General features: G+C 40.3%; 1 protein-coding gene across 1 annotated transcript; it reads right to left on the bottom strand.

The window, feature by feature from the left end:
• Nucleotides 1-622: 622 nt before the first annotated feature.
• LOC134647571 (protein FAM8A1) lies at nucleotides 623-4,013 on the bottom strand. Its single transcript, XM_063501924.1, has 4 exons — nucleotides 3,580-4,013; nucleotides 2,867-3,005; nucleotides 2,047-2,173; nucleotides 623-1,058 (listed from the first exon to the last, which is right to left on the bottom strand). Exons 1-4 carry the CDS (start codon nucleotides 3,926-3,928, stop codon nucleotides 735-737), a joined length of 939 nt encoding a protein of 312 aa, XP_063357994.1. The 5' UTR covers nucleotides 3,929-4,013; the 3' UTR covers nucleotides 623-734.
• Nucleotides 4,014-25,299: the final 21,286 nt, after the last annotated feature.

Here is a 25,299-nt window from a genome sequence, read left to right as displayed (position 1 = left end):
AATCTTATGATTATTTTTAAGAAAATGTTTGTGTTAGCGTATATGACTTATTTTCATATAAATAATTGCATAAATATTCATAAATGACTTATTTTATTTAAAAAAATAACACTTTCATTAGCGTTCCAACCTATTTTACGAAATTAACCAGCACACTTTGCCTCCACCTGGGCTTTAAGGTGTACGAGCCACACGGCCGTAGTTGATGCACTCAGCACTATGACGGCACAGATACATACAGAAGGGTCAGATCAGAAGGTAAAAATTCAACCCGAGAACGGAATATTTTCATATAAAACCAACTTCCTAGAAGAAGAATATTCAAATATAATATCCTAAAACTAAACTACTAAATGATAACTACTATTTAAATGGGAATAAATACGCATACTGATGAGAACCGGGAAGTACCGGTACCGGGTCTTCTGTACCGGTTCTTTCGACACTATAAAATTCCCGGGAATTCCCGGGAATTTGAGAACCGGGAATTCCCGGGAGCATGCCCTACAAATGCTACACTTAGAGTTGTGTCGTTCTCTTTCTCCCCTTTGTATAAGAAATGTTCTTGGTCGAGAATAAATAATTGAGGATGTTCTCGAGAACGGCACAATTATAGGGACACTTTGTTTAGTATTTACACACAAAGTCACCCGATTTCATTCTTAGTGGTTTACCTTGTCTGATGGCTCTTAATCATTTTAATACTCACTGCCAATAATCAGAAAAAAAAAACATTAGGGTGCATGCCGCCTCCTAGGAAACATGTTCTCCTCAACCACAATCACTCCACACAACAAATCGTAGCCCGTACGATTATGTCTGAACACGAACAGAACTACGCAGAGCGGGAAAAGGAGAGAGATCAGAAAGTTCTTCATAAGAGATCTGACGAGTGCGAGCAGGAAGGAGAGAGGCCGGCCCGGGTAGAGCAGGACGGTTTCCCTCGGGCGGCCTTCTACTGGGATGACGGCGGAGGCCGTGACGACGCGGAGCCCGAGGAGCGCCTTGCCGGGCGTGGCCCCGCCCGTGCGGCCCACGCTGCCGCAGAGGCAGAATGCCTGGAAGATTAAAAATACTGGTTAGATCACGCACTTGCGACGTTTAAAAAAAAAACATTTATTGCAGATCAAAGATCCATATAATGTTAGTAACAATATTGACTTAATAACTAAGTTAGTAGGTACAGGACACAGACAATCCACATAGCATAGTAGCGCTATCCCCTCTGCCACACATACGGTAGCGTTACTCCATCTTCGAGTCAATCCCGTGCTGTGATTGGTCCGTGTCTTTGAACGGACCAATCACGGCACGGGATTCGCTCACCTCGTCCCCCCGCACCCCCGTATTTTTGGCAGCATCGGTTTCATGAAAGAATCGGCCCAAGCTCAGTCTAGAGGTTGGATTGTCAGTGGTACAGGAATATATACAGAATACGACATTGGCCCGCGATTGGTCGCGATTGGGATTGGTTTACAGTAGTGTTTACGGTTAAATGTGTATGACCATGCCAGGTTGCATGATAAGAGTAACTGTAAGGCTTCAATAGTTAAACAATAAACACAATATATGGTCCATAAACACGACACTTTTGCTATTCAAAAATGACATTTACAGTTAAAAATGAATTTTATTAAGAGTGGGCTCAAATATCCCAACTAAGTTTTAAGTTAAAGCTGTGTTAAAACTTTTAACATAACACAGCAAAAAAAGTGCTATGATGATGTAATGTTTATTACATACTCGTAATATTTTCAAAAATAAGTAGTTAGAGACTGGTTGGGCCCACTCTGTATAAATAAAATCCAACATAAATAAAAACAATTTGAATTGTTTGAATCAGAAAAAAAAACTGAAAAATTACAGTAAACACTTAAGGCCAATGTGGGGACATTAGCGTCTTCTGAGCGTGGGCGTCTAGTCAGCGCTATGGAAAATGGCGTCGCTGCGCAGTTGCGCCAACGTTGCGTCGAGCAGCACCCATAGAGTTGACTAGACGCCGACGCTCGAGAGACGCTAGTGGGGGGGGTGTCTACTGGGTCTTACCTCATATATGCAAACCAGCACCCTGTAAATCACTTCTAGAAACAGTATTTCTGATGTCAACTCCATTGCATATTTATAGTCATCATAGTGTTCCGTGAATTTGATGATGTCAAATTTATCCAAATCTCTGAAAAAATACAATGAAAAGAAATTAACAGTTATAATAACAGTTTGTCACTGACATAAACGCCATCGAGAACGTAATTTACTTTCTATACATCTCGCTCGTACTCGCATATTAGTGCAAATGAGATGTATAGAAAGTAAATTACGTTCTCGATAGTGTAAATGTCAGTTTTGACACTGTCAGTGACTCATGGTACGGGCTCAGGTCTAAGACATAAGTAACATACTCATAAAACTGCACATCACATGGAACAATTGAACTGCAACTTTTTAGTCAAGTTATACTTTATTTAGGTCAAATGAAATTGAAAGCAATAATTGTGCCATTTTCTAATGTCTGATTTAGCTGAAATTTAGCATACAGTCAGCGCAGAAGTTGTAAAGCGGGCGAGGTGTTCAAAATTACTCTTATTCTCTTAATAATAAAGTCGCATCAAGAAAATTTTGAACACCTTGCTCGCTTAGCAACTTCTACAGATGATCCGACTGTACCTATGACACCTACATAACTTTGGTGATAATGCAATGTAATATGTGTGACTATATAAAACAATATAACCTCATCAAGTTAGGGCTCAGTACAGAGGTTAAAGAAATTTATAACTAGCAATAAAACAATTACTTAAAGCATTGAAAATAACTAATTATTTCACACAACAAAGAATATTCATATAGAATTCAGGTTTACACTTACATCAACTCAAACATGTCTACAGCTATGAAGGTGACCATGAGTTTGAGTATGAACAGCATCACAAAGTCAATGAACTCAGCCGCCAGCCTCTTATACAACGGGGGGATCACATACTCATAGCCTCCATGCCGGGCAATCACTGCAACAATGTTAAATTGTTACACTTTTGCTGCACCAATTGGTTTATAATGCAATTAAACATACTGTATTGGGCATAATTGACCTGCTAGCACATGATTGGCGCGACAGTATCTCGCGGCAAGATAAGACTACCCATCCCTCTTTTATTAATATAGTTTGAAAAGGACGGATAGTCTATCTCGCCGCGAGATACTGTCACGCCAAACATGTGTTGGGCCTTACAGCGTACATGTTAAAATAACATTATTTTACGCAATAGTTTTACATGTAATACTGCATTGGACGTAATTAACCTGCTGCTGCAGCAAACATGTTAAAATAACTGTGACTAAGATTGTAATTGCAAGACAAAGGTGCATTACTGCCTACGAAACATATACATACTAAATAAATAAGTATTAAAGGACATTTTGACACAAATTGTTGTGGGTACTCAGGCAATGATATATATAACAAACAAATACTTAAATACATAGAAAACAACCATGAGTCAGGAACAAGTATCTGTGCTCATCACACAAATAAATGCCCTTACCGGAATTCAAACATATTGTGGTACATTTGTATTATACCTTCAGCTGGTGTAAGTGTCTCCTGCTGCAGCTGGTTGGGCGGGGCATTCCGCGGCAGATTAGGCATTTGAAAAGGGAATTGTTGCCCTTGAAACTGATAATTATTATTAAGAAGTGGCACATTCGTCTGAGCAGGATTAAGGCCTCGAAAAGCCATCATGTAGTAGGGAAAGCATGATGACAGGTTCTGATACATTCGAGCTTGCTGAATCCACACTCGCAGGGCTACGAAGTAAGCTTCCCGCTCAGAAAGCGGTGGAGGAGTGTCCTCCGAGAGCGGGGGCTGTGGCGCATACCCGTTCCCCATCGGATTAGCGTCCCTTGGTACGCGGTCGTCGGTCTCTGCCATTTTCACAAGATCGTGAACTTCAATGATTTTAGATTAATATTGTTTTGAAGGTACACGTCAGTTTTGTTTATTGATGGATTTGAATGGCAGTGGCAGCTCGGTCCAAAAATACATCAAGAACAAGAATATGATGGTGACACTAGTGACAGGGGCGGGGGTGCCAAGGGTGCCAAGGGTGCCAGTATTTTTCTAGTAATTAAAAGGTAATGAATTGTCCGATTCGAATATAATTAATAAATTGATTTATATTGTGTGTTCAATAATTTGAAAAAATCCCTCATGATAATGTAAAAAAGCACCACACATTACTTAAGAAAAATTGAAATCAAACTTCTTAGCAATTTTTGTTGGCTTATATAATATACAGTCAATACAGTTCTCCTAATTTTATTTGAAAGACTAGAGTACAATTTGGAAAAGTAATATCAAAACACACTGTAAAGAAAACATAAAGAAAAAAACACTCCTTTGAAATAATTTTCGTTCAGAAATAGAGCTTATGTTTCTCAATCAATCGTCACAGCTCACAGTCTCGTGATAATTTACAAATTTTAAAATTCACTATTTCAACTTTTAGATAATTATGATATATTTTTAATATTTTATTTTATATAAGGATTAATAATCATTAAAAGTAACCAATGTAACTGGCTGTATATAAAAGTTCCATAGTATAGTATTTAAAAAAAATATTTTTAGTGTGGCAAGTTACCCTTATTCCCGCAAATTGCGGGAATTTACGTTTGTATGATTTATTTATGTAAGAGTCTGTGCCGAAAGAGAAGAGTCGTGGAATGTATGTATGGGGCCCAATACATTCCAAGACTCTTCTCTTTAATGTAACTGGCTGTATATAAAAGTTCCATAGTTTAGTATTTAAAAAAAATATTTTTAGTGTGGCAAGTTACCCTTATTCCCGCAAATTGCGGGAATTTACGTTTGTATGATTTATTTATGTTAGAGTCTGTGCCGAAAGAGAAGAGTCGTGGAATGTATGTATGGGGCCCAATACATTCCATGACTCTTCTCTTTCCGCACAGACTCTATGATTTATGTTTTATGATTTGGTATTGACTAAGGTGAGGATAAGAAGCGTTTGACGGGAAGAGTAGCCTTGGGTCATGTTAGAAGGATCCTGAGGGCCTACAGTTCGACGTCTTGCCTCTCTGTCGCACTTGTAAATCGTAAGTAAGCGTGACAGAGTGGCAACACGTCGAACGTGGTTCGCGGTAGGCCCTCTGATTTGAGCAGCGTATACTGACTCCGCTCGCAGCCTTTTATAAAACATAATTCTCATTGGCAACTCCTTCTGCAAAATAATTGTCTTGAAAGTAGCTAAACTGTTGTTTTAATGGCATCTACCTATCTACAAACCTTACTTCACCTCTTGCATCCTACTTAGGTATGATATCTACAAATCACAATTTATAATTAATCAATAAATTAAATTCGCTTGTTGTTGCAAGGTATGCAGAGCGTAGAAGTCTTCTTAGCCAGCAAACTACTTTCGTGAGAATGACCCTGCAGAAAGAAATTCCAACGTAACGTCATTCAATGTCAATATTTCGCTGAGAAATCCATGGGATTTAAAATTCTTATTTTTTATTCTAAATATGTATATTTGTAGTTTTACAGGAATCGCCTTTCTTACTGTGGCAACACTGGCAACACTGTTACTGTCACTTTAACAAAAACGGCAAAAACCACGATTGCCGGATGCGCAGTAATGGTCGTGAGGTGTAGTGTGGACTTGGGTGGAATTTGAGTGATTTTGTGCTGTCGGAATGAATTCTCCTTAATTGTGATTAATTGTTACCATTTTCTTTTGTTGGAGCGTGTGTCGGTTATAAACTGGTGTTGTGTAGCTTTGTCTGAAACCTGTAAACTGTGTAAGACAGCTGTGACTTGATCATTCGGTGAACTGCTTAGTTTTTTGCTCAATGGTCAATGCATTGCGTTTAATGGTGGACTTTTAATAAATAAAGGAAGCACGCGTATTCTATTCGAAGTAAGTACTTTAGATTAAACTTTTAAATAAGGAAATTGGGTGCTATCGAATACGTTGCGAACGGATTATGTATTGTATATCATTTTACTATGTTTTTTTGTAAACACTAGAGTGGATTGGCTTTACTATCAAATAGTACTCGTGTTTATGTCGTATATGGCATTGAAGCAGTACTATTAGTAAGTACATTAAATACGAATTCTATATACCTACAATATTTTACTGCTTGTAATTACTTTTCAATGAGACATTAAAATACGTAGGTCTATTTTGCTGTTGATAACGCTATTATGTAAACAAGGTTATGTAATGTAACTATATAATATGTGTTTAAACATTTTTATTTATATAAGGAAATAGTTACCACATTTCATGACATACCATTTTAATGAGGAGGAGAAGGATAAATTTTGACCACAGAATGTGGTGTTAAGGAATAATTTATTTGGGTTAAAGCCCAATTGTGTAATTGATACTAAAAATTTATTTTATTAATACAAACTTTTTCATACAATTAAAAGCCGGTATACATTCCCTAATAAGGCCTATAGTCTATTTAATTTATAATATCTGGGAGACCGAGCTTTGTTCGGAAAACATGTAAAAACTCAAAAATGTGCGTTTTCCCAGAGATAAGACCTATCTAGATCGATTTTTCGCCCCCGAACCCCCATAATACATTAAATTTCATCGAATTCGTTAGAGCTGTTTCCGAGATCCCCGAAATATATACATAAATAAATACAATACAAAAGGTAATCACGGTTCATATCCCGGTCGATATAAGTCTAGTGAAACTAACCGTGAATCATTCAAAACTGTTAAATAAACAAGAATTGCTTGTTTAAAGGTATAAGATGTTTACTGAAACTAGCTAGTATGTGTAATCAGGTACTGGTATATGCATTAAAATATGTGGGCCAACACTTATCGTTATCAGTTGGCTCTCACATATTTTCATAATTATCAGTACAGCCATGTTTGTGTTTAAACATGTTTGTTATCAGAGATTTCATTGATATGGAGCGTTGATGTTAATTTTATTGCCTGAGAGCTATTTTATTTATTATTATTATTTGGGTTATTTGTGACCCCAAAATGCCGATTAAATTGAAGGGACAGGTCTATAAGACCATCATTAGACCTGCCCTTCTGTACGGCAGCGAGACTTGGCCTTTACTAGAGCGGCACAAGCAGGAACTGCGTGTCACGGAAATGAAGATGCTGCGGTGGATGTGCGGAGTTTCACGCAAGGATCGCGTCCGAAACGCCCACATTCGGGGTAGTCTTGGCGTCCGTGACATCGCTGACAAACTGCAAGAGTGCCGCCTTCGTTGGTATGGCCACGTCTCGCGCAGACCGGCAAGTTACGTGGGTAACAAATGCCTGGCCATGCCGCCTCCTCCCGGTACGGGAAGAAAAGGCCGGCCCAGGAAGCGATGGCTTGATGTCGTTAAGGAGGACATGCGTGCCAACGGACTCACCACCAGGGACGCCGAAGATCGGGCAAAGTGGACACGAAGGAGTCGGAAGGCGGACCCCGGGTCCTCGCGCCCCGCGCGGGGGCACAGCTGGGATTGACGCCAGGATGATGATGAGAGCTATTTTATTTAATTCAGAAATATCTGAGACCGAGCTTTGCTCGGAAAACATATAAAATCTCAAAAATTGCCTTTTCCCAGAGATAAGACCTAGCTAGATCGATTTTTTGCCCCCGAAAACCCCCATATACCAAATTTCATCGGAATTGCTAGTTTAAAGGTATTAGATAAACATACAATAAACTAAACTATGATAGCTATCCTTCAATCTCTAATTTCTTGTCATTACTTAAGGCAATATCGCTTTTATATTGAGTCCTTAGAATCTAAATCCTGTCTATAAAAAGAGAAATATGTGGATAGGATTACAACCCACATACCTGTGTGGGTAAGGGTAGGAAAAATGTATTTTTCTTTTATATACTATCCCCAACATCTAAACCTAAATATGTGGGAGACCGAGCTTTGCTCGGAAAACATGTAAAAACTCAAAAATGCGCATTTTCCCAGAGATAAGACCTAGCTAGATCGATTTTACGCCCCCGAAAACCCCCATATAACAAATTTCATCGAAATCGTTAGAGCCGTTTCCGAGATCCCCGAAATATATATGTCGGGGACGGATGGTCCCAACGGCGGTGGGCGCGTGGGGGTAGTACCTAGATGTATTACTTCACAGCCAAAATAGTAGGTATGCTACCTACGCATGAAATAAACATTCGGACTCATTAACCATACTAGTGCCTACTATTATTTGAGTACTAAATAATAAAAATAACTAAACGATCTTACGATGGAATCGGAATTCAATAAAAATAAAAAGATCACATGAAATCGTTCAAATCTTTATTTAAGTCAAACTAAACCGGTTCCAACCCTACACCTCTGACCCGAGAAGATTTAACCCGGCAACAAACTCGGCGGGACACATCTTTTCAAAACAACACATAGTTTCTTTATTTTACAAAAGTAAGCTTCTAATGGCACATAAGAAATCAAAATAACACTTGGAATAAAACACTTAGCTAAACGGTTAAACAACGTGAGAATCTATAAGCTTTCAGAATAATCCTTCAGGTGTAAGCCTTCAGGAACGTAGCGAATTAGGCACGAGCTTGGCTAACGTCCCATCTCTAGCGCGGTCCGATCAAGAAGAAAGAAGCCAGTTCCAGCGGCGGAGCCAACCGCTCCCGCCTCCAATTCAAGTTGGTAAACCTGCCTGACCAGTCTACCAACATAACGACAAAAATGCCTGCCCGTGCCTACGTTCACTCAAGATAGGTACACATCTTGACGTTCCAAAGCCTTCTACCTGTCATTCTAGTTCAACAATACGCCAAACATTGCTAATCGATTTTATACAGGCGTCTAACTATGAACTGTAATGCTGCAATACGTCTTTCTGGTGTCTCGCTCCGACACGGCCGTCCTGCGCTACACACGTCCTCGTGTGTGGATGTATGCATTTGATTCTGTAACAAAATATACAACACAGTATCTCATCGCTCGGTCATTCCTGACCAACAATTTGGGTCTCACTCAAATTACTATTAAAATCAAACTTTGTTTTCAATCAAACCAGAAAAAATAATTGTTCAAAATTACTTTAACAATTCTCAATTCTCTAGTCAAAAATAGTCCATCGAGCATCGACTAAATAAAAATAATCATCAGTAATCATCGCCGCTATCTAACGGATACACTCCAATAATCATCGCCTCCATCTGGCGGATACTCTCAAATTTATGTGAAAACAGAACAATCCCAAACATCAAAAACACAAATCACAACAGCTCTAATTCATTGCTCGACAGTATCACTACTATTGTTGTCAATATCAATTTACGGGGAAATTATCTGGCATTAAAAAAAAAAAAAATTGGTCATATGTGATCTAAATTTTTGTAAGACATCTTAAAATAACTAACATTCTGAATTGATAGTTCCAATTTTACTCATATGAACACAGTACATAAACGGGAATTCATTTTTAACAAAACAACACCAGTCCTTCGGTGCATTGCCAGTCCTTCGGCAGATACCAGACCCTCGTCAGAAGTAACCATCTCAGCTGCGTAAATGCTACTCCTCGCAAAGAGCATTCTGCACATAAAAAGCAGACCACGTGCACCTCTTACAAGCTCCGGCACTTCTGATGCGGTCACTAAAAAAAAATACCCAGTCCATCGGGCATACTTTCAGTCCATCGAAAGCAAAACAGTATTGCCCAGTCCATTGGGCATGCCTTCAGTCTATCGAAAGAAAAACAGTAGTGCCCAGTCCATCGGGCATAATTTCAGTCCTACGAAAGTACAAGCTTTCAGTCCGTCGAAAGCAAAACAATGTTAACAGTGAATTCCAAAAAAAGAAAATAAAAACAGGTCTTTAAATCATGTTACTCAGAACCATTGGTACTATCAGCGTCAACTAATCAACTGAAACTGAACATTACTGATCAAAATCACTAAAGATAGCTTTCTTCTTTAGCTTTAACAACAGAAACTCGCTCAAGACTTCTATGCAGAAGTAAAACATCTCAAAATAATCCCAACGAAATGGGAACTGCTCACCAGCTTAATAAAGTATGATGCACGCGACCAAGTCAAAGGTGGTGGTGGTGAGGTCCAACCCAAGCACGGAGGCTGATTCTTTCCGCTTGCCGTTGCCGTTGCTGCGGCAGATTGCGAGAAACACGATGTGGTTCAACATAGCTGGCTGTTACTGAAATCATCATTTGCACGGTATCAGGTTTATCATGAATGCAGGCTACACTCAAAAGGTTTATGAAATGCAAGGTAGCAGACACAAAAAAAACATGTTTCCAATGTATACGGGACTTCAAAAATCTCAGAATAAAATTTAAACTTCAATGAGTGCGTTTTATTTAATTCCATGAACAAACAAACACGTGTTCCAAAAATAAGTAACACGGTAAATGGGCCAATACGAAAAGTGACAGCTTATTAGTTACGTTCGACTGTTATGCTTCGCCATTACACTCAAAATAAAATTCACTAATAAACAATTAGAACGAAACCTGTCCTTTTATTTCCAAATCTCCAGCACAGAAGATACTGCACAGCTGCTTCTGTGTCACGGGCGTAATGGTATGATGTCTGCAAGTTCGCTCGGCTCTGGCTGCAGGACACTGTAACATTAATTTTCATATGCGTAGCTCATGTTTCCATAGTATGCACGATTTGTGATCTATCACGGCATTACGAGCAATAATTTGTCGCAATTTTATTAATTGCTAAACGTTACAGGGTAAAGATTACATAATCCTATGCATTGGCAAATCAGCAGGATCAATTTCTAACGGTGCATTGTATTTTCATGAAAAAAATATTTTTTGAGGGTAGATGCACAAGTGAGCGATGAAATAATATCACGTCGCGACAGCCAATATTGGATTTTAATTAACAATATGGATTTCATACCAAAATAACTTAAGATCACTTAGATTTAAATGGATTTTAAAAATTAATTGTATTTTCATGAAAAATCAATTATTGAGGGTAGATTCACAAGTGAGCGATGAAATAGTATCACGTCGTGATAGCTAATACTCGGTTTTAATTAACAGTATGGATTTCAAATCAAAATAACTCAAGATCGCTTCGATTTAAATGGATTACAAAAATTAATTATAAAGAAACGTGGCGATACCAGAGATGACGTCACGTAACGACCGCTATGCTCGACTGCCTCAATCATAATTCACAATTTCACAATAATTTTCACCAAATAACAATGAATTACACTCACCATTCAATCAAGGTTAGACACGTGAGCTTACCATTACAAAGTGTCCAGATTATGGAATGTAGGTCACCAGAAATACACCACGCTCCCAGGTGACTGTGTAAGCAATACATGAAACTCCGCATCTATCCCACTTGCTGATGTCGGGGACGGATGGTCCCAACGGCGGTGGGCGCGTGGGGGTAGTACCTAGATGTATTACTTCACAGCCAAAATAGTAGGTATGCTACCTACGCATGAAATAAACATTCGGACTCATTAACCATACTAGTGCCTACTATTATTTGAGTACTAAATAATAAAAATAACTAAACGATCTTACGATGGAATCGGAATTCAATAAAAATAAAAAGATCACATGAAATCGTTCAAATCTTTATTTAAGTCAAACTAAACCGGTTCCAACCCTACACCTCTGACCCGAGAAGATTTAACCCGGCAACAAACTCGGCGGGACACATCTTTTCAAAACAACACATAGTTTCTTTATTTTACAAAAGTAAGCTTCTAATGGCACATAAGAAATCAAAATAACACTTGGAATAAAACACTTAGCTAAACGGTTAAACAACGTGAGAATCTATAAGCTTTCAGAATAATCCTTCAGGTGTAAGCCTTCAGGAACGTAGCGAATTAGGCACGAGCTTGGCTAACGTCCCATCTCTAGCGCGGTCCGATCAAGAAGAAAGAAGCCAGTTCCAGCGGCGGAGCCAACCGCTCCCGCCTCCAATTCAAGTTGGTAAACCTGCCTGACCAGTCTACCAACATAACGACAAAAATGCCTGCCCGTGCCTACGTTCACTCAAGATAGGTACACATCTTGACGTTCCAAAGCCTTCTACCTGTCATTCTAGTTCAACAATACGCCAAACATTGCTAATCGATTTTATACAGGCGTCTAACTATGAACTGTAATGCTGCAATACGTCTTTCTGGTGTCTCGCTCCGACATATATATAAATAAATAAATAAGCAAGAATTGCTTGTTTAAAGGTAGACATAATATGTCAAAAGTCAATGTTTTATAGAATACTAGCGACCCGCCCCGGCTTCGCACGGCTTAACAAATTACACATACACTTTCCGCTTGAAGCACTCTATCTATTAAAAAAACGGCATTAAAATCCGTTGCATAGTTTTAAAGAACTAAGCATACATAGGGCCAAACAGCAGGAAGCGACTTTGTTTTATACTATGGAGTGATTTCTGAAGCTGTATTTTTAAGCCCATCACAGATATCGGCAGATGCCTTATCTGCCGATATATTATCGCTCCGTATGTGTCGACCTTAACAGTGACAAAAGTTATAAATAAAATACCTAGGAAAATAAAAATACTAAATCCTTTCTTTATTTACTTCATTGTAGTATTGTTGACATTAAGAATATTAAGATGGATATTTCAACATTTTCAATCACATCAACTCCTAAAAAATTACTACTAATAAGTTCTTTAATCTTTATGTATGACCAAGCCTGTATATGCCTAGTTGTTATTCAGAGTCAAAAGTTACCAATTAAATCACTATATTTTGCTAACATTGCATAGAAGATGTTATAATTCGCTTATAATTTTCCTGTCTAACAAGCTGAAAAATTTACCTACTACAAATAGTATTCCTCAAGCACAGTCAGCAGCAGAAGTTCATAAGCGGGTCAGGAGTTCAAAATCTTGACGCGACTTTATTGTTAAGAGAATAAGAGCGCGTCAAGGTAATTTTGAACAACTCGCCTGCTTAGCAACTTCTGCTGCCGACTGTACCCAGTTTTATGATAATCTGAAATAGATGTCATACTAAGGGGTCATTTAGACGGCGCGCGAACTCGCATGCGATTTTAGTTACATTGCGGACTGTTGGTTACGTCCAATTCAACTGAACAATCAAAACCCGCAATGTAATGAAACTCGCATGCGAGTTTTCGCATCGTCCATAAGTCCTAAAGGAGAAGCGACCAAGCCCTCCAGATATTCTCCTCACATGTGAAAGTCAACACCGACATTGGCAAGTCACCCTGTGCAAAATTGCAGGGAATAAAAGCCAGAAAAAAAGTTTCTGGCAAAAATTTCATTTTTGGTACAAGCTTTTGTCGCTGACTGTACTTTTCTTTCCACAGGCAACTTACTCATCGAGACAATTCTAAAAATCCCAAACACAATTAGGTTGCGTTGTTTAATTAAAGAGTTCCTTATGGCCACCTACTCTGTCTCCATCATCAGATCAGTTCGATGGTACCATAATATTGCATTGTCACCCAACTTACATATGTATACAAATTTTCAGCTTCATTGGAAGTCGGGAAGTGGGTCAAATTTAACTTGCAAGATTTGACCCGTACAAACATACATAGTTAACTACATACATACATACGAGTACTTACATAGGTACATTGCAAGTTAAATAAAAGCTTGTAAAAAACAAGCCTCCCAGTGGCTAAGGCTAAGGTCTCCTATAAACGCCATCGGCCGCTTACAGCGTCTGCGTCATAATACTTACGTTGGCGTCTTTTTTGGTCAGGAACGTTGACGCTAACGTCAGACGCCGCGTATAGCATAAAATAGGAGACCAAGGCCTAAAGGATTCAAACTGACGTCTTCAGCTTTTGCGGCTAACACCATAAAATACCATAACCCGCCGCACCCGCACCGCGCCGCGGGCACCCGTCACAATTTTTCGAGTACTTATATGCAATTTAATTGAAATGGCAATTGGATTTGAAAGCCTAGGTGATTTAAATAAATATCCTATAAAACAAACGCAATAAACATATTTCATTTCGTTTCATTTCATTTCAAAATCATTGATTGATACCTAGTTGATTGATTTTTGATCGAGGCCTAGTTGTAGTTAACGAAATATTTGTGAAATAAAACTAACGGATTATACTATTTTCAAACTTAAAATAAAGCTACGAAGGCACTAACCCTATACCTGTGACCCGAGAACGCGAACGCTGGTTCGAAACGTCGGGATGTAGTAGAAATTCAATATCCGCGATATAATCCGTTTTAATAGTTTTATTTCATGAGTAACTATCGCGGTAATCGAAGACAATATTTTGAGACAATAAAACATAATTTGTGACTTTAGGAATGGGGTTGGCCAGTCGAAATATTTTACAGATCGCTAGCATGGGTTTTACCTGTCAAACCTATTCATAGTGTCAAAACTTGTGTTTTTTTGGCGTTTTATGGCCTGGATGCTAGCTTAAAATCCCTTTAAGCTAAATCTCATGGAACAAAACTAAAGACAGGTACTTACCTAAAACTTATGCTGGCGCGATCTGTATAATACCTTTGAGAATTCCTATTCCCATGATTTCGTGTCCGAAGTTATCCCAATACAACTCGTTTACCTATCCTACAGACCTACATCGACTTTGAACTCATTATAGAAACTCTACAGTGAACCTGAACATATCACAAACACAATCAAAAGTTAGATTACTTGTACTGAATGCCTAGTTAGAAATCCATGGACAGTTGGATGGATACGTAGCAATGTGGTTTTGATCATTGCGGTTTAATTACAACTTTTCAAATTTACACATTGATCAAAAATGAGACTGCTATCTCAAATATATTATCACATTTATTCTTTTAAGCTTTGTTTTTTGTATTTCAGTTCTAAAATGACAGCCCCTAAAACCGGTATACGAAATAAGAATGGTTTTGATTAGGTAGTAGGTATATTAGCGTAATGTAACAGTATTTTAGTCAGTGCTGGCAGCCCGAGCGTGCGTGGTGTTGGTCTCTAAGCCATCATTTCCCAAACTATGGGTCTCGACCGAAATCTGAGTGGGCCCTGGAACATAAGATAAGACAACATGCCTACCGATCGGGTTAACAGCCGGTATACCTATACATTTCATGCTCCCTATTGTAATGGTGGCGGGTCCCGAATTTGGCAGTTTTTATTAGGTGGGTAACTTTGGGAACCACTGCTCTATGCTATACCATAGACATAAGTACGTAAGGTTTTGCAATTTGCCACCACCCTGCTATAAAATGATCCTTAGAACGTGATAAATAAATCCACAAATGAGTAATTGCGTTCTTTACGATCTATCTGGAAAATATACAGATCGCAGATTCCGGGACGCAAATAGAATAGTATTAACTGCCAACTAGTTTATTGCTTTAGGTAGAGTTTCTAGGATTCTTTATTTGGTACGGTGAGCACTGAGCAGTTAATTTTGTCTTACTTAGGTCAGGATCACGTGTGCACCATTATTGGTTAGAAATAGTGAAATACATGAATACACAGAAATGCCAACTACATCGTGAGGAAACCGGACTAATCCCAATACGGGCCTAGTTTACCCTCTGGGTTGGTAGGTCAGATGGCAGTCGCTTTCGTAAAAACTAGTGCCCACGCCAATGACTGGGATTAGTTGCCAAGCGGACCCCAGGCTCCCATGAGCCGTGGCAAAATGCCGGGACAACGCGAGGAAGATAAAGATGATGACACAGAAATGCCAACTATACTTGGTCAACCAGATCTTGACAGTAGAAAAAGGCGGCAAATTTGAAAAATGTAGGCGCGAAGGGATATCGTCCCATAGAAAATTTGAATTTCGCGCCTTTTTTTACTGACAAGATTTGGTTGACCAGCTATATAAAACAAGAGGTAAACAAATACAGTGTAAAAATAACAACACCTTGAAGATATTTATCCATTTATTTTCTTGTCTTCTTCCAATTCACAATAATCTCTTCTCTTGACAACCGCCTGCTAGCACGACTCAACAACCAAAGAGGGCTGTCCGCCAAGTGTCTTTCTTTTTATACCCAACCAATAACAGTCTTCAATTTCAAACTACCCTTAACTTTAAAAACGTATTAAGTAGGTATGCTAGGTCTTATTTCAAACTACCCGTAACTTTAAAAACGAATTAAATAGGTATGCTAAATACCAAAAACCCTACACTCGTCCATCCTGACTCCGTGTATGTCCTCATACACGTGCCAGGTGGAAACCCTACACTTGGCCGACAGACTACGTATACTACTTAACAGTGGATAATCGCATAGGATACGAAACAGTTTCAATCAGGCATCAGCATGTCAAAATCTCAAAAACATCATCTAATAATATAAATATCATCTAAATAACCTAATAAGACCAGAGGCCGACACCAATGTTATCAGAATGGACGATCATCGAGCGGTGAGAAGGGTCCTGGCTCTGGAGGTCAGCGCACGCGGGCTGCGGCGCGGCCGGGGCACGGGAGCGCGGAGCGGCGGTCGCCGTGCTCTAGACGCGCACCGGACTCTGGCGGCGCGAGGCGGGCTCCTGCTGGAGACGGCTCGCACCGGACTCTGGCGGCGCGAGGCGGGCTCCTGCTGGAGACGGCTCGCACCGGACTCTGGCGGCGCGAGGCGGGCTCCTGCTGGAGACGGCTCGCACCGGACTCTGGCGGCGCGAGGCGGGCTCCTGCTGGAGACGGCTCGCACCGGACTCTGGCGGCGCGAGGCGGGCTCCTGCTGGAGACGGCTCGCACCGGACTCTGGCGGCGCGAGGCGGGCTCCTGCTGGAGACGGCTCGCACCGGACTCTGGCGGCGCGAGGCGGGCTCCTGCTGGAGACGGCTCGCACCGGACTCTGTCGGCGCGAGGCGGGCTCCTGCTGGAGACGGCTCGCACCGGACTCTGGCGGCGCGAGGCGGGCTCCTGCTGGAGACGGCTCGCACCGGACTCTGGCGGCGCGAGGCGGGCTCCTGCTGGAGACGGCTCGCATCGGACTCTGGCGGCGCGAGGCGGGCTCCTGCTGGAGACGGCTCGCACCGGACTCTGGCGGCGCGAGGCGGGCTCCTGCTGGAGACGGCTCGCACCGGACTCTGGCGGCGCGAGGCGGGCTCCTGCTGGAGACGGCTCGCACCGGACTCTGGCGGCGCGAGGCGGGCTCCTGCTGGAGACGGCTCGCACCGGACTCTGGCGGCGCGAGGCGGGCTCCTGCTGGAGACGGCTCGCACCGGACTCTGGCGGCGCGAGGCGGGCTCCTGCTGGAGACGGCTCGCATCGGACTCTGGCGGCGCGAGGCGGGCTCCTGCTGGAGACGGCTCGCATCGGACTCAGGCGGCGCGAGGCGGGGGACGCCGGTAGAGGTGCGGCGCTCAACTTGCTAAAAATATCCAACATAAGTGTAATAATCACAACAGTGTACACCTCGACTAGTAATTCAGGGTAACAGATCATTAATTGCCATTTATTATTCGATTTTCATGAGTAATGATCATCTCTATCTGCAGGTAGATAGTACACGAACCAATTCAATTCTCGTGACTGAAACAACAGAGTACACGAACCAATTCAATTCTCGTGACTGAAGCACTATCAATCTTCCTGCCATATATAATATGAACCAGTTCAAATCTTTTCTAAAATGGTAGTACTCAGCTGTGTCAGCACACGAATCAAATCAAATTCTCGTGGCTTCAACATAATTTTCAATTATCATGTCAAGAAATCTTCAATTATAAACCTCGCTCTTGAGACAGGAATATTTCCCGAGAACCTTTCAGTAACTTTAACCCTGACTATAATTTATAAAATATTACTATGATGAATAACAGCGATAATTAAATAATTATTGTGTACAACTTGACCTATTATATTCCCATTATCAATGCATTAATTCAATCATCTGGTAACTAAAAACCTATACCTAATAGCTCCCCTCCCAATGTTTTCAGAGAAAGTCGTATATTCTATTGTTAGGATTTATCCAAGCTGACAAAGTACTTAGTCCATCAATTGCAAGACGCGTTGGGATTTTCAGACTATTAGATTTTTTTATAATATGCATATTGTTTTATGAAAGACGAACAGTATATTAATTCACTAAACGTCTTTACAGCATACTAAATCCCGCAGTTCGGGAATAAACATAGCACCTAAATAGGCGTGTTTCCGCAGAAAAAGGACCAGTAATATTTTCTCTACACGTTGAATTAAATAAATTATACGTTTCAAATGTTACATGGCAGACAAACGATAGAACTGCAAAAACCTGATGTTTTACCTATCCGTACCTTCCGACTTGTTCTAGAATACAATCAAAAATGTATACTATGGAATCGCATATTTTGTAACTGAAATATGGTATCATTTAACTACTGGGGTGATTACGACGACGTTGTAATTATGTTTAGGTTGTAAGAAAACTGCCCACGCAACATGTATCACCAATATCCACTCAGAAATTTCTTCAAGGAAATACTTGCGTTAATTGAGATCTACATACTGGAGCTTCGCCCTTTTGTAAACACAAAATATTAAAAATAAATCTTTTAGTTACGATTTGCGCACTAGTATAAATATAATTATTGTAATAAAACACGTCAATGTAAAACAGCAACTGTTTATTTGACATGAATGCGGGTACCATGTACAAATAATAACTACCCACAACATCTCCCCCAAAAGGAATAAAACCCAACACCAAAGTTATACATTACAATTACAAGTACCTATTTAGTTTTACATTTTATAAACATAGGCATAAACATAAATACAATTATTATATTTTACAACTTGACTACCATCCTATCCTTCCCCTTAAAGTTTCGATACATAATCATATTTATGTTTAATACTTTTCCTTCTATTTTACACTATTTCCTATTTACATATGAGAACACTCTTAAACGATCATAATGAGACCTTATTTCATAGCAATAAGGTTCACAGACCATTGAATAAGGGACATTTTATTAGCATGTTAGATCTTTGTTGTTACCCAAAGTTATGACATACTCGTACCTAACACACCTTTACATACTTTATTTTAAATAATAGGTACTCGTAGATATTGTACACAAAAAAAAAATCATCAGGTATTACAGACTTTCAGTACGGTATTACAGACTTAGGTATGTGTATGCGATCGAGACACATTAATTAGAACTTAGTTATATCTTGTACTTTATTTATTTACATTAAATAAACTTTTCTCTATATTTATAAATGTGTACTTGCTATATATATATATATAGATATATATATATATATATATATATATATATGTATATATATATATATAGGTATATTATATATATTTTTACTTAGTCTAGCTGTATGTTTATTTTTGACTAATAAGTTTGGCTCGACTACGAGTCATTATAACAGTAGGCCTACTGCCACTATCAGCCTTATTGTCGACAGCATTAGGTTCAGTTTTACATTCGCTTGTTTGACCTACTTCCTCGCACGCGTCCTTGAACTCGTCGTGGGCATCAGCTGACGCTGGCTGCATCGAATCCGAGGACGGTGCGTTAGTACTAGTTTCGCACTTAATTAAATGGCGTCGATTGCGCCTAAACCTGCCACCTAATTTATTTTCTATTATGTATGAGCGAGGCGTCTCGGCGTTACCTACAACGGTAGCTCGAGTTCTCGTCTTTCCGTCTATACATACAACTTCATCGCCTGCCTTGAGCGAAGGAAGTGTTCTTGTATGTTTATCGTAATATTCTTTTACTTTTATTTGATTACGCAACATTGTGGAATGTTCTGATGGGTCAATTAGCCGCGGGGTCAATAGCCTAGGATGCACCGGGAGCTTACATTTAAGTTGACGACCCATCAGAAGCTGTGCAGGAGAGCTTAAACCGTCCCTAGGAGTATTACGATAGTTTAATAAGGCTAAATTAAAATCCCCGTTTGTAACAATCGCTTTCTTAAGAAGAGATTTTACTGTCTGTACTGCGCGTTCGCTCCTACCGTTCGACTGTGCATAGTTCGGCGATGACGTAACATGATTAAACCCCCATTGCCTAGCAAACATTTTGAACTCTCGACTGCTATACTGAGTTCCGTTGTCACTAATCAGGGTTTCTGGGATGCCATGGCGCGAGAAAACTTCCTTCATGCTTTGTATTACTACGTTAGATGTTATATTTGGCAAATTACATACTTCTATATAGTTAGAGTAGTAGTCTACAATAATTAAATAATATTTCTTCTTTAACTCAAATATATCGGATCCGATTTTTTGCCATGGCAGCTCAGGAATCTCAACTGGAATCAGTGGTTCTCTCGCGGGAGCGTTTAGACTCTCCTGACAGGTGCGGCAGCGCTTCACAAATGCCTCGATATCCTGCGTGATGCCAGGCCAGAACACGACCTGCCTCGCGCGCCGCTTGCACCGGTCAATACCCATGTGCCCTTCGTGAATAGTTTCGAGCATGTCTGCTCTTAGCGCTCGCGGTACTAATACTAAGTTGTTTTTAAATATTACTCCGTCCACTATAAATAGATCTTCTCTAAATGACCAGTACAATTTTAATTCGCTCAGAATCTCAGATTTGTGATCTGGCCAACCTTTATTTATATATTCGCTCAATTTTATAAAATCAGAGTCGCGTTTGGTTTCTTTTTTAATTTGTGAAAGTTTGTTATTAGACATTGGTAAATTACCCACGAGTAATTTTACTTGACATATATTGTTTTTATGCACATCGTCACTGTATAGATCCGGTAGCGAGGCACGAGACAAGGTATCTGGAATATACATGTATTTTCCTGGTTTATAAGTGACATGCAAGTCATAGTGTTGTAATCGCAGCAACATGCGCTGCAAGCGTGCTGGGACAGACATTAGCGGCTTTTTAAAAATACTCTCCAGGGGTTTATGGTCTGACTCTACGAGTACCCTTTCCTTACCGAAAATGTACTGGTGAAAGCGCTCGCATGCAAACACTATCGCCAACAGTTCCTTCTCCACCTGTGCGTAACGGCGCTGCGCGTCGGTCAGGGTACGCGAAGCAAACTCCACTGGCCGCCCGCCCTGCATGATCACAGCGCCCAGGGCGTCGCGCGACGCATCGACTGATAGCAGCACCGAAGCTTCTACATCGTACAAAGCCAATACCCCTGCCCCACACACGACTTCTTTTAAGTCTTCGAATGCTTTTTGCTCGCTCTGCTCCCATCGCCAGTCATTATCTTTTTTTAGTAAATTTGTCAACGGTGCCGCACGTTGCGAATGGTTTGGTATGAATTTAGATAGGTAATTCACTGCCCCCAAAAACCTTTCCAAACTTTTCCTGTCGTGTGGCGTCGGCATCTCTTTTATTGCCCTAACCTTATTATCGTCAGGCCGCATTCCGCTTGCGTCGAAAATATGCCCTAAATATGTTACTGACTGTACACCTATTTTGCATTTTTGTTTATTAAATTTAAGATTAATCTCTTTTGCTCTATTCAGAAGCGCGCCTAGTCTCTCGTCATGCTCGCGCCTAGTCTTTCCCCATACGATAATGTCATCGATAAAGCTGTCTACTCCCTCTAAATCTTCCAGAAGTTGCCGCATCTTACCATGAAATACCTCACTAGCACAATTAATACCAAAAGGTAAGCGCAAAAACTGCCATCTACCGAATGGCGTGGCAAACGTACACAGGTCGGCGCTCTCGTCGTCCAGCTGTACGACCCAGAAGCCCGAGTTGGCATCCAGCACCGAGAAGCAGGTGGCGCCGCGCAGGCGCGTGGCCAGCTCGGTGAGCGAGGGCAGCTGGTAATGCGCGCGGCGCACCGCCACGTTTAGCTCGCGCGGATCAAGACATATGCGTATGCCGCCGTTCTTTTTTGCAACTAAAACTAGGGGGTGCACCCATTGAGTAGGATGCGTTACTCTCCTGATTACCCCCATCTTTTCCATGTTTTTGAGCTCATCATGCAGGCGATCTCTCAGGCCTAATGGAATTTTCCTAGTAGCGCTTATGACCGGCGGCACCGATTTATCTACAACTATATGGTATTTACCTGGCAGGCACCCTAAACCCGTGAATAGATCAGAATAATCATCTAGTTTTATGGTATTAATTCTTTTTACTAAGCCCATATCTTCACATGTGTCTCGTCCCAATACGCTTGCAACTTTCATATCGGCAATCGCAAACTCCAAGTCATAACTTTTATTCTTATACCACCATATTAAGTTACACACACCTTTTATAGGAATTTCGTGTTTAGTGAACGATTCAAGATTTATTTTCGGTATTTTTAACATATTTACGTCGAAACCTAGTGATATAAATCTATCAAAAGACATAACATTAAAATCTGCTCCCGAGTCGAGCTTAAATTGTTCAGACCCGTGTTCACAAAACAGAGTTTCCGTCCATCGCCCCCTGCCACTCGAAGACGACACCATGTCTATATAAAATGGTTCAAGTTCATCGGAATCGCTAGTCACGGACTCATTTTTTTCTATTTCATACACTCGTTTCACCGCATTGTCATCGTTTACGAACCTAGATCTGCACATACGAGCAAAATGTCCTCGGTGACCACAAGAAAAACATGTTACATACTGTGCCGGACATTCTTGGTTGGCGCAGCGCGTCCCGCCGCAGCCGGCGCACTGGCGCTGCGCCGCCGCCGGGCCGGGCACCGCGCGCCCGCCGCCGCCGCGCGCGCGCCTCTCGCCGACCGCGCCGCCGCCGCCGCCGCCGCCGCGACGAGCGACCCGAGCGCCGCCGCGCGCCCGTCGCCGCTCCACTACATGTACCTGTGCACTAGTGGACCCATCGCTCGCGACACTTAATTGTTTACCGCTTTCCTTGGAAGCTTCCTCGGCTTGACACATCTTGATAGCTTTGTCTAAATCCAAGTCTTCACAGCGAAGAAGCCTGTCTCTCACGGTGACGTTCCGAACGCCACACACTATGCGATCCTTAAGCAAATCGTCCTCTAGAGTGCTGAACTCGCAGTTCTTACTTAACAGCCTCAGCGCTGTCACATATGCCTGAATCGATTCGCCTTCCTCCTGGTTACGTGTAAAAAATTTGTACCTCAATAACGTTGTGTTTACTTTGGCGCCGAAATACGCGTCAAACTTTTTAATAATGACTTGCACGTCGTCTTTTTCCGTGTCGGCGGCAAATGTAATAGTACATTATTGTCGAGGTTCGGAAGTAGCTACTTGCAGGCTGAGGATTCGTTTTAAACGGACGACCTTGGGAGTCCGTTTAATTGAATCCGAAGCCAGCAAGTAGCCTTCCAGCCGAGTCATATATAGTGCTTTTCTCAAAAATGGTGCAAGAAATAGAAATATTTTACAGAACTTACAGAAGCAACATTCTAATTGTCACAGAAAAAAATACAACCATTAAAAAAATTTGCTTGCCGCCTTTAAAAAAAAAAGAAGTGTATTTTTCTGCTGAAAATACGCCAACCTATTTGAGACACCTAAATAATCGCGGTACCAACATTAAGCCTGTAACAGACTATCGCACCGCACCCATAAGTGAGAGGGAGAAAGAGATATCTGTTTCTCGCTCTCACTTATGGGTGCGACGCTCCATGGTCGCGGTGCGGTGCGATAGTCTGTTATAGGCTTTATAATAATAATAATATAAGTGCTGATCATCTGTTTGGCTGTTTAAGGGACCTATGCCTTCATTTGATATGGCCATTTAAAGTTTTAAAAAGTTTGGAACTCGTTAAATAATGGAATTTGTATGCGACATTGCAGTCCCGAAATCGAGACTGCAATGTTTTTAATTTTTTGAATGACCATAAACTACGCACTTCGCGACCTATTTTTTAACCGGCAACGTCGACTTTGCCGTCCATTTTTGAGAAAATGTTTGAAACACATCGAAACCTTCTGAACCGATCAGATTAACAAGCAGGCTGGCTTGTACTTCGGCGGACTCGCTGCTCACGCCGGAGGCCTTCACAAAAAGTAGGAATTGCTGTTTCCACCTTTTCCACGCATCGGCCCGCGTAACGGGACCGCCCTCCATGTTTAACTCGGGTGGTGGTCTGGCGTGTTCCATATTTTAACTACACCAATAACACTGTCTTACACAAAAGAACTTAGTTATCTGTAGCTGTCCGGTGTTTGGGCACTGCACTTTAACTTGTTTTTAATCGTTGAACCACAAAATTATTTTAAATAACTAACACCGCTGCCACCATGTAATAAAACACGTCAATGTAAAACAGCAACTGTTTATTTGACATGAATGCGGGTACCATGTACAAATAATAACTACCCACAACAATTATCAAATTTCAAGTTTGGCAATAAGTAAAAGTATAAAAGTGAATTCTTTACCGCAATGCGTGTCTTTAATAACCTCCCAGTTGAAATTAATATATCTTATTATTAAATTAATAATCTCTTTTAAAAACTGCCTCAATGGTAATCTACTATTATTTTATATAGTTCATGCATTATTTAATATAGCTGCTTATCTCAAGTCTTAATTTAAACATAAATATAATCAATAAGAGGCCATCAATCCTCCTCGATCTCGGTTTAATTGTGGCGAGTTCTAGTAGCTTACGAAACAAATCAAGGTATCGTAAGTATAACAGGTTCAACCATGCACTCTTCATTATCGCTTATATTAAAATCATCATATTAAAATCTTTTCAATGTAATTCTGCAACATTAACTGCAGTAACCTATTAATTAAAAATATGATTCAATAATTCAATGATTCAATAATTCAATAATTCTATAATCCAGTGATTCTACAATTCTATAATCCAGTGATTCTATAATTCTATAATCCAGTGATTCTACAATTCAATAATTCAACGATTCTACAATTCAATAATTCAACGATTCTACAATTCAATAATTCAACGATTCTACAATTCAATCAACCAACGATTCTACAATTCAATCAACCAACGATTCTACAATTCAATCAACCAACGATTCTACAATTCAATCAACCAACGATTCTACAATTCAATCAACCAACGATTCTACAATTCAATCAACCAACGATTCTACAATTCAATCAACCAATGACTATAATTCAAGCCCAATGACTATAAATTATGACTATAATTCAATAAACCAAATGACTATAATTCAAAAAAAAACAAATGACTATAATTCAAAAAACCAAATGACTATAATTCAATAAACCAAATTACTATAATTCAATAAACCAAATGACTATAATTCAATAAACCAAATGACTATAATTCAATAAACCAAATGACTATAATTCAATAAACCAAATGACTATAGTTCAATAAACCAAATGACTATAATTCAATAAACCAAATGACTATAATTCAATAAACCAA

The sequence above is a fragment of the Cydia amplana genome, chromosome 4, assembly GCF_948474715.1.
Source record: "Cydia amplana chromosome 4, ilCydAmpl1.1, whole genome shotgun sequence".
Taxonomy (NCBI): Eukaryota; Metazoa; Arthropoda; class Insecta; order Lepidoptera; family Tortricidae; genus Cydia; species Cydia amplana.
This window is presented reverse-complemented; position numbering and strand designations above follow the sequence as displayed.